The sequence below is a fragment of the Haplochromis burtoni genome, unplaced genomic scaffold, assembly GCF_018398535.1.
Source record: "Haplochromis burtoni strain Fernald_Lab_line unplaced genomic scaffold, NCSU_Asbu1 Contig_2328, whole genome shotgun sequence".
In the NCBI taxonomy this organism is placed as follows: domain Eukaryota; kingdom Metazoa; phylum Chordata; class Actinopteri; order Cichliformes; family Cichlidae; genus Haplochromis; species Haplochromis burtoni.
The window spans coordinates 2,364-13,446 of NW_024584689.1; the positions used below are offsets into that span (position 1 = coordinate 2,364).

The window sequence follows — 11,083 nt, forward strand, 5'->3', positions numbered from 1 at the left end:
CTAGATGAATGAATGAGATGAACACACGATTAACAACTACTAATCATCAGTCTTACAGATAGTAAACTTTGAACAAGTGTAGGTGCTACTGGTGAGATATATTGGCAGATACATGTAGAAAGGTGTCATGGTACTGCTGCTTAGACTCTGAAAGGTTTTTGTACAGATCTGCTGATGGTTTGTGTTACTCTGGCTGTCTGGCACAGTAGTACCCAGCTGTGTCTTCAGGCTACAGATTTTGGCCTTTTAAAGTCACTGTGTTGTTGGAAGAATCTAATTCAAAACTGAACTTTGAACTCTGAACACAGTCCTGACTCATCCACTCCAGTCCTTTCCCTGCAGGCTGTCTGATCCAAGCTATGCAGTAGCACAGAACAGAGACCTGACAGGTGATGGTCAGATGCTGACCTGGCTGCACTAAGACACAGGCTGGCTGTGTCAACTATTCACACTTCACACATGTTGAAAAACAAAATGTTTTGTCATAAATTCTCAATTCATATTAAAAAGAACTGCTGAACATGACAGATTTAAACAGACTCACATTCAGAGTTTGCTTGTGAACCTGATGTGCTGCGATCTCCACTCCAGTCTGATGTCATGTCTTTATGAATAACATGAACATAGAATCAAACTAAATATGTAGTTCTTATATAATGACTGTAATACTTGCAATGTTTCCATAATCTTGTATATATTATTATTATTATTATTATTATTATTATTATTATTATTATTATTATTATTATGGACAGACCTATTTACCAAAATATATATATATATATCAATGTACAATGTATATTCATTGATTGTAAGAAATTGCTTAGTTCTTAAAAACATTATTGTTTTTCATTTCTTGGTAAATCTGCTCAAACGCATTAAAAGTACATGATCAGGATCATAAATCATAAACAAAACCTTGTATGTACTTTTGCAAATAAATGTACATAGAATATGAGAAAGTTTTCATGACACCTGCATTTTTACATTTATTACTTGTGTGTGGTTGTGTGTTGCTTGTTGTTGAGTATTTGTGCAGGTCTGTCAGTGGTTTGTATCACTGTGTGGTAACGTGCACAGTAATAAACAGCTGTGTCCTCAGGCTGCAGATTCTGTCCTGTTATTGTCACCGTTTGAGCAGAAGTGTCTCTGCTCACGCTGAACTTGTTCTTTAAAGCATCATTGTTAGCAGTGTTCCCAATATACCACATGCAGTTAATCCAGTCCATTTGCTTTCCATCACGCTGTCTGACCCAACATGTTCCATAGCTAGTTATAGAATAACCAGAGACCTGACAGGTGATGGTCAAAGACTGTCCAGGCTGCACAATTCTTGAGTCTGGTTGGGTGAGATCAATACTGTACACACCTGTGGAAACAGAAATCAATATTATTACCATCATTTATCTGACTATTCAGTGTTTCTAATGTGTTTATTAGAGTGAATCCACTAAATGCTCCTCACAGGATCCAGCAGCCAGCAGCAGTATCAGAGTGAACATGATTGATGCTGAAGCTGAAATGATGTGAGCTCATTGGTCCTCTCACTGAAGCACAGAAGCACCACTCCCTTTTAAGTAACTTTTTCATTTGCATATTTTTAAATAAATTAAATTTAAATATAATTTTGACCAGACTGCATAGTAAAGTGTTTTTTGTTTTGTTTTGTTTTATTGTTTTTCTTTAAAGACTTAATAATGAATTATTTACAGGTTCAAACTAAACATTTTTGACTGTTGCTGAGTATTTGTGCAGGTCTGTGAGTGTTCAGCCTCTGACTAACAGCAGTTATCAGCTTAATAAACCTGAAGTCCTGTTTTGTTTTAAATTTATTTTACAAACATGTCAAATCAAATTTGTATTTATTTCCATATAAACTGTATACATTATGATACAGAGCATTTTAAATAACATTTTCACTGCCGCTGAATTTATTATTTTTTTCAATATAGACAAAGAACTGAATTATGAGAAACTGTCTTAACAAAAAATAAAATAAATATTTATTTCCGTAATAACACATCTACTGATTCTGACTCCAGTGAAGTAAGGATCTTTTCCAGAACAGCTAAAAACAGGCACAGAGTTTAGTTGATGGTGTATAAGCAGCGTCCAAAGTTCAGTTTTGCTTCCTCCTCTGAAAACCAAAGTTATTCTCTTGAAATGACAAAAACATACAAACAATTTACACTTTTGGACTTGAAGAATAGCAGCAATGCTAAAGGTACTAGTTAGTAGAATGGGTAGGACTGCCTATATTGATGTATCCAAATAAAGGATTGAGACTTAAACTGTTGTTCAGTCTTTCTTATTTTTAAGATGTTTGTATTTGTGAGAAAATGAAAATAAAGATTTAACATTAATAGCTAATAAATATCCCATAAAATGAACATTGAGTTAATTGCAAAGTCTCAGAAACATAGAAAAGTAAAGTTAATCACTCCTCCTAACTTTTTTAACTGAAGTTTACACGATGAACCACAACTCTGATCTTGCCCTTTTCGAAAAGAAGATATTTGACAGCACCTGCCCTCTAGTGGTCTGATGGGAGCAGCAACTGTAATGTCTCTGTTCTAAAATATGCATATTTCTCTCAGTGATACTTTGACAGCAATATTAGCCAGCAAAATGTTTTACATGTAGTCACTGTCCTATGTGATATTGTCACATTAGTAACCCTCTACAGTCCTTTTTCAGGTGTCTGTTTGACTTAGACAAGAGGATTTACTGACTGTGAATCTGTTGGATTCTCTAGACCTTTAATTCACAGGTTCAAACTCACAATCTGACTTTCAGGACTTGTAAAATATAATAAAACTGTAACATAATAAAACACCCACTGTTGAACACCTTTGGTCACAAACTAGTGACTGAAAGAATAAGATCGTGGATACAAGCAGCAGAAATTAGTTTCGTTTGAAGAATGGCTGGACTCTTCCTTAGAGATAGGGTGAGGAGTTCAGTCATTTGAAAGGGGCTCAGACTAGAGCTTCTACTCCTCCATATTGAAAGGAACCAATTGAGGTGGTGTGGGCATCTGATGAAACTGCCTCCTGGGTGAGATGTTCCAGGCATGTCCCATTAGAAGGAGCCCCCTGGAACAGAACATTGACACATAGGATCATTAAATCTCTCGGCTGGCCTAGGAACACCTCGGTATTCCCTCACATAGGCTAGATGAGGCTGGGGAGAGGGAGGTCTGGGCTTCTCTACTGATTGGCTGCTGCCAATGACACCTGACCCCAGATAATCAGAAAAAAATGGATGACTGAATTGAGGGATGGAGGGATGGGTTACGTTATTTAAAAAAAAAAAAAGATTTGAATCCCTTTCTAACAAGAAAAAGAAAAGGAAAAAAAATTGCATTCAAATTTTTCTGTCAGGCAAACCTAACAAATGAGACTGAGAAATGCTGATTACATCAAATGAGTAATAATGTTATCTGTTTCCACAGGGTTGTATTGATCTCATTCAGCTAGATTCAAGGGATGTGCAACCTGGGCAGACTTTGACCATCACCTGTATGTTTAGGTCTCTAGGTATTAGTTGACTAGCTATGCGACAGGATGGATCAGGCAGTGTGAAGAAAAATAAATGGATTGGATTAATTGCATGTGGTCTGATGGGAGCATTGCCAACAACGATGCTTTAAAAAACAAGTTCAGCATCAGCAGAGACACTTCTGCTCAAACAGTGACAATAACAGGACAGAATCTGCAGCCCGAGGACACAGCTGTTTATTACTGTGCACGTTACCTCACAGTGATACAGACCATCAGAAATCCTCAGCAACTAGAAACACACAACCACACAAGTAATACATTTACAGAAACACAGGCCCACACACACACACACACACACACACACACACACACACACACACACACACACACAGCAAGAGTAAGAATGTAGCTCTTTGCAGGATGTTTCTACCAGCTACTATGTGTCCAAAGCTAACTGAGCCCTGAAACTTCTTTTTAATTTCAATTTCTAATAAATGTGCTCGGCTTAAATCACTTAAGTAGAAAATGATCAGAGAAAAAGAAGGAACATAAAGAAAAATAGTTCTGTTTTCTGTGGCCTACATTGTAGAGGGTGACTACTGCTCTTTACTACTGCTCTGAGCAGTCTCTCCTCTGCTGCCCTGTCCTTCTTATCTTTCTCCATCTCTGAGTAAGGTTAGCTCTCTTTCTTTTCTCTCCCTGTGAAATACAGCAGCTGGACCTTTAGCTAGCGAAACACTTTGCAACAAACTGTAGACACAGTTTCTGTGTTTGCTGATGTTTGTTTAGCTGATAGAAACCTTGCATTTGAAATTGTCTGCTAAAAAAACATTACTCCCTTTATGCTCCTCTTGCTTCTTGTTTTTAGCAGACATCTGCACTCATTTTAGTGTTGCCCCGAAAAAACAACAATTCTTTTATCTCTTCTTATGCCACATCCCCCAAGTGATTACAGTTTTTTACAGACGCTAGGACACATTTCTCAATACTTAGGTCACGTTTGCAAAACTCCTCACACAGTGAGCACAACAGAAGTCTATGTGGGCTAAACTGAGGACCAGTTATCATTGTTTTGGCACAAAATGCATTCAATGACTACATCTCTCAAATTTCATGAATTATCTTCTCACTCAGACACAACAACTGCCAAAAATCTTTGTACGTACAGGACATTTTGCATGTGCTTACATACTGTTTTCAAAACTGTTAAACTTATGGCCAAAACAATAACACAATGCAAAACTTAAAAAGACAGCAAAATGCAACAGCAATATTTTATTGAAACATATTTTAAATCTAAAAATGCAGTTTAACCAGCCACAGCTTATTCTCATTGTAGATGAACATCTACACAGGTGTTACTCCTTCAATTTTTCAACTCCTTCAATTCTGGCATGCCAGAAGATTCTTTCCTAGGTGTATTGCCCTAGATGACATAAGATGTGATGTGGATGAGAACCTGTGGCCAAATGGAGAAGACCGAGTAGATTAGCATTACTATTGTATGTGTATCAGTGGATGGTGTGTATAACAAGTTTTTTACAGTCGCTAACAAGCGCCTACCCATACTTCAGATACTTTTTCTAAACTCTTAACACAGACCCACACCTACAAAACACAATTGGCCAAATGGATAATATCCTTCCCAAAAATACACTCTGTTAAATATATACTAACTCCTCATTTCAAAATTAGAACACATCTTTCTCTGCACACACTAACTGTACAAAAACACTATAAATCTGACTCAAAATGAAATTAGTCTGTCAAAGAATAACACTTGTCTTCACTTCACAAGGTACATGCAGTCAATCAAAGTACACCAGGTGTCAAAATACTGGCTATTATTGACATTACAAAAACTGCATAGACTTTTATGTTTCAGTTTTACAGGTATGTGCATGCGAAACATGCAATCCACCATTTTGACACCAGAAATGTCTTGGTTGGTAACTGCATGTCCACATGTACAGTAATGTTCACATTCAAAAGCATTCCAGTAAAAAGCAAACAAGTTTCTGTGTCTTTACTGTTTACTACAGGAGGTACAGTAGAAACACGGTATGATAGGACAGAGAAAGTGTCACAGTATTGCTTACAGTGAACAAAATATCCATGGAACACACAAGAGCATTCTGAACAAAAAAACAACAGCAAAAAGCCAAGATAAAAAGGGGGGGAGGGGGGCTAAAAAAAGGCAAAAAAGTTGCATCTAATCTCTGCGATCTTCAGGGTTAGGCCACATGTTTTCATCAACATCACATCTGATGTCAGCCAAGTCGATGCACCTGGGATAAAACCGCCTGGTATGTCGGATCCACCCTTGGCAATCGTCAACTGTGATGTCCCTGGAGCCAGCATCCATGGCTTCAAGGAGGGACATCTGGTCATGTGGCTGATGGTCATAAACCTTCCACCTCCATGCAGAAAAGAACTCCTCTATGGGGTTGAGGAAAGGTGAATAGGGTGGAAGGAAGAGACTCACCAGTCTTGGGTGGACTTCAAACCATGTTGTTATTGCTTGCGAGTGATGGAAAGCCACATTGTCCCAGGTAATTACAAAGGTCCTCATGTTTTCACCCTCCTGACCCTGCTCTGGAACCAGGCGCTGGTGGAGATCATTGAGAAAGGCAAGCAAGCGCTCTGTATTATAGGGTCCAACCTGACATCTGTGAAGGAGTAATCCTGCATTTGCAATTGCTGCACACATGGTAATGTTTGCCCCTCTCTGTCCTGGCACATCAACTGTGGCCCTTTTTCCAATTACATTTCGTCCACGTCGACGCCTTTTGGCCAGATTGAATCCTGCCTCATCGATGTATATGAATTCATGAGGGGCCTGGTTGGCCTCCAATTCCATAACTCTCTGAAACAAAGTTTATGTAAGTCATGTTAGTACTGTATACCATACTGTACTGTAACCTAGTATTGTGTAGGTTACCTACTTGCAAAGTGCAAAGCTTATAGAACTGGACATTGGATTGAATATACACTATACCTGGACATATTGTCGTCGTAGCTCCTTGACCCTCTCACTGTTCCTCTCAAAGGGAACAGTGTAGAGCTGCTTCATGTGTATTCTATTTATTTCAACAAAGTAACTGTATTCGGATTACCACCGATTTAAACGGTAACTGTAATGAAATACAGTTACTCATATTTTGTATTTTAAATATGAGTAACTGTATTCCGATACATGTATTCCGTTACTCCCCAACATTGGTTGTACTCAGTGGTTGAGAGGAGAGGTAGAAACACTCAACAGGACAGTCAAAACTCACTGGTACTGGGAATTCCAGTGTTTGTCCTTTAATGCATGCTCTCTTCATCAACCTTAAAGGCCCGGTTGAACGGCTGCTGCTTATCATACATGAAGCACAGTGTCTTACAACCCGTAACATTGCAAATTGTTAGAGGGGTAAAAGTTATAAGGTCCGTGTTTCTGTCCCTTCACTCACGTGCAAGCACATTGCTCTCATACTCCACAGACGGCAGTGGCATATATTAGTGACATCACTAACCCATAAGTTGTCTGAAAGAGAAACCACACCATTGTGACTGTTACAGCTTGCAGTGAGGTGAAACAAATTTCTCGCCTCAAATGTGTTAAACCAAAAGTTATAAGCCTGTGTGAAAATGTAAGGAGTAGAAGGTACAGATATTTGTTTAAAAATGTAGGAAGTAAAAGTAAAGAGTTGTCAGAAAAACAGCAACTTAAAGTACACGTGCATAAAAAAAGAGAGAGTGCTTACATCTATTATTCCCACTCAGTTCAATGCTGGTTTATCATCCTCAGTGAATACAGCAAACAGCATTTCAAATATTTCATTGTCAAAGGTATCCACAGTGATCAGTTAAAGTGATCACAAACAACCATTGATGGATGTTTGTGATATCCATCAATGGTTAAAAATCCAGCGCTAATCCAGAAAAATATAACTTTAATTTGCTTTTATTTTTCTTGTTTTTTTTACAGAGGTCTTGTGTCACCACTTCTTCATATCTTGCTTTAAAGTAATCAGTCTTTCTTGTCATTTTATAAAGTGGCGTTGAGCAATACTTCTTAAGGGTTTCTGTTCATAGTTTTCATTTGGACACTGGCTGCATTTTCAATCCACACTTGTACCTGACCATTTTGAGAGGATTTTTTTAAGCAACTTATCTCTCATCTATCAATCAATCAAATAATAAACAGCTGTGTCCTCAGGCTGCATATTCTGTCCTGTTATTGTCACTGTTTGAGCAGAAGTGTCTCTGCTAACACTGAACTTGTTTTTTAATGCATCATTTTTGTCAGTGCTCCCACCAGCCCATATCATGAGAATCCACTCCATTTGCTTTTTTTCATGCTGTCTGATCCAAGCTGTTGCATAGCTAGCTAAAGAATAACCAGAGACCTGACATGTGATGGTCAAAGACTGTGCAGACTCCACAATGCTTGAGTCCGGTTGGATGAGGTCAATACTGTACACGCCTGTCGAAACAAAAATCAACATCATAGTCATTACCCATTTTATTGTCTAGCATTGCCACTGTGTTTAGTGTGAATCCAGCATTCTCTCACAGGATCCAGCTGTTAGCAGCAACATCAGAGATATAAAAGAGCACAGTTGATCTTGAAGCTGAAGAGCAGTGAGCTCTTATGTCCGCTCAATGATGCAGTTGCATGCTTTACTTTGATTTTGGGGAAGTTCTTGATGTCTGTTTGAATAAAGGGACTTTGTATTTGCATTTCATTGTTCTTCACTAATCTAAGTATTGTTGATGTGTTTACTGCAGATCAGATTTTTTTCTAACCATGGCTGCTGTGTTAACAGCTGAACTACCTAAGGACTTAATATAATTCAAACTGACACATTTTACACATTTCTTTTGAGTATCATTAAATATTATTGGCATTCATTTTATCAGTGCAAACTGTGCAGCTCATCTTTTTAAGTGTGAACTGCCAATGTAAACTTCAGTGGTCTGAGGGCTCCTCCTGTGGTGGTGTCGTGGTACAGCGGCTTAAAGTCTGAAAGGCTTTTGTTCAGGTCTGCTGATGGGTTGTGTTACTGTGGCTCTCCTTCTTGCACAGTAATACACAGCTGTGTCTTCAGGCTGCAGATTTTGTCCTTTTAAGGTCACTGTGTTACTGGAAGAGTCTAATTCAACGCAGAACTTGTTCTTCAGTGAATCTTTGACAGTTTCATCGTCACTCATCCACTCCAGTGCTTTTCCTGCAGGCTGCCTGATCCAAGCTGTGTAGTAGCTGCTAAGAGAATAAGAGACCTGACAGGTGATGGTCAGATGCTGACCTGGCTGCACTAACATAGAGGCTGGCTGTGTCAGCTGTTCACGCTTCACACCTGTAAAAAAACCCAAAATGTTTTGTGACAAATTCAAAATAAGAACAACTGCTGACTACGATAGCCTTAAACAGACTCACATTCAGCTGCCAAGAGCATTAAAAGTGCTACAGAAAGCATCTCTGTTTGTCAACTTGAAGTGCTGCGAACTCCACTCCACAGTCAGATGTCTTGTTTTTATACATGAAAAACAGGAAGTCAAAAAGTTTGCATAGAATCAAACATTTAAAACACCAGTGTTGTACAAGTTACTTTGAAAAAGTAATTAATTATAGTTACTAGTTACTCCTTCAAGAAAGTAACTGAATTAGATTCTAAAAGTAATTAATTATTTGAAAAGTAACTATTGCGTTACTCAAAAAAAAAAGTTTAACCCTCTGGGGTCCACCGTATAATTGGCCATTTTTAACTACTTTTGATGTTTCCTCTACATTTCACCTTTAAAAACTATTTACTTTGCCTTGTTTGGTATCATCCTTTTCGGCACAACCTCACGTGTCTGAATTTACAGTTATGTTTTCATTTTGATATACTGTATTAACGCAATTGATCTATAAGCAGACAAAAAACATAAAATCAGAGTAGAAAAAGTTATATTTTTTCTGTAACAACCACAAACATGTTTATTGAGTCATATTTGTTGGTGGCTGTAGCTCAGGTGGCAGAGCAGGTCAGCCACTAATCAGAAGGTCAGTGGTTCAATCCTGGCTGCATGCCAAATATCCTTGGGCAAGATACTAACCCCATGTTTGCCTACTGGTGGTGGTCAGAGGGCCCAGTGGCGCCAGTGTCCAGCAGCCTCGCCTCTGTCAGTGCTCCCCAGGGCAGCTGTGACTACAACGTAGCTTGCCATTGCCAGTGTGTGAATGACTGAATGTAGTGTAAAGCGCTTTGGGGTCCTTAGGGACTAGAAAAGCGCTATATAAATACAGGCCATTTACCATATTTCATAACTTTAAATGCAAATATAAATTGTCAATTTGAAAATCATACGCACAAGTTTTGCAAACAAAGTTATTTGCAGTCATTTACCTTTTACCCCGCTTTTTATGACCATTTCAAACTATTTACATAACAATCAGCTGTTCTGCTTTCAATAAGATGCCACACAAATTATTTGTGCCACTCCAAAAAGATAATTTCTGTCCACTATAAAGGAGAACATCACAGCCTGATACCTGCAGGCCTGACAGCAGCAGGTGTATCACTCATGTTTCTTCCTGGAGACAGCAACTCATTGTTCTGACACACAAGACAAAACTATCCACAACACTACACAAGACAACACATTAACTACACACTCCAAACACGCTAAACGTTACAAATCTCTCACATCTCAAAACTCTGCTGTCTCTCTCTCTCTCTCACTGTCACTCCTAAAACTTCCCCCTCTTCCTAAACAACCAAAAGTCATGTTGCCATATCATTTTCCACCAACACGAAAGGGCTGGGGTTTTTTTTTTTTTTTTGTTGTTGTTGTTTTGGGTTTTTTGCTCATAAGCAGAGAGTGCTTGCTAGCGCTGTCCTTAGACAGTAAACATGACGAAACTATTGAGGAAAAAACGCCGCGTATATATTGTTTATCATGTCTCTGTTTTTACTGGCCTATCAACACAATTTAAAAACTGGTATATATCACCTTGTTGCTTTGTCTTTAAGTGGTCATGTGATTGGTTTACCACGACTACTTTATTCTTTTTCAGTCAAACAGCAGCACTCATGCGACTGTTTTGCCCCCTTAGCTCCAGGTGTTGTGCCAAAAAGTGATCGTCGGGCAGAAAGTGATTGCTGTCGGCGGGAGCGCGCGCAGCTGCTTAAAGTTGTAGCGCCCGGATTACTTACAGCTACTTCCATAGAAGGGAGGTTGGACCTCCACGCGCTCTCTGGACACAGATACTGTAAAAAATGTAATAATAAACATGATTGTCCATAAAATTCTGAGCTCTATTGTGGGGGACAGCAGTCCACACTAGAAAAACAAAAACTAGAAACACAAAAAACAAGAAATGAAGTATTCTCAATCAATCAATCAATCAATCAATCAATCAATCAATCAATCAATCAATCAATCAATCAATTAATTAATAGTACTTTACATATACATTTTGTGAGTAAAAGAAAAGATAATTAAAATACTATATGCTAAACTTGCTTAGATGAGAGGGTCCAGCTGTAGATCAGAGTAATAGGAAAGGATTTGTGAATGTCTGTGTGTTTTAGTTTGGTTTAGCT

General features: G+C 38.4%; 1 protein-coding gene across 1 annotated transcript; it reads right to left on the bottom strand.

Moving 5' to 3' along the window:
- Positions 1–5,042: 5,042 nt before the first annotated feature.
- LOC121813714 lies at positions 5,043–6,576 on the bottom strand. The gene is made up of 2 exons (XM_042217604.1): positions 6,502–6,576; positions 5,043–6,369 (listed from the first exon to the last, which is right to left on the bottom strand). The coding sequence occupies exons 1-2, from the start codon at positions 6,574–6,576 to the stop codon at positions 5,716–5,718; spliced, it is 729 nt and encodes a 242-aa protein (XP_042073538.1). The 3' UTR covers positions 5,043–5,715.
- Between the last annotated feature and the right edge of the window lie 4,507 nt (positions 6,577–11,083).

What these genes read in the sequence shown, in the direction of transcription:
- LOC121813714 (XM_042217604.1), bottom strand. Translation starts at nt 6,576, where the DNA reads ATGAAGCAGCTCTACACTGTTCCCTTTGAGAGGAACAGTGAGAGGGTC. An exon ending in TACGACGACAATATGTCCAG is followed by an intron (nt 6,370 to 6,501) that starts GTATAGTGTATA and finishes ACTTTGTTTCAG; the next exon opens with AGAGTTATGGAATTGGAGGC.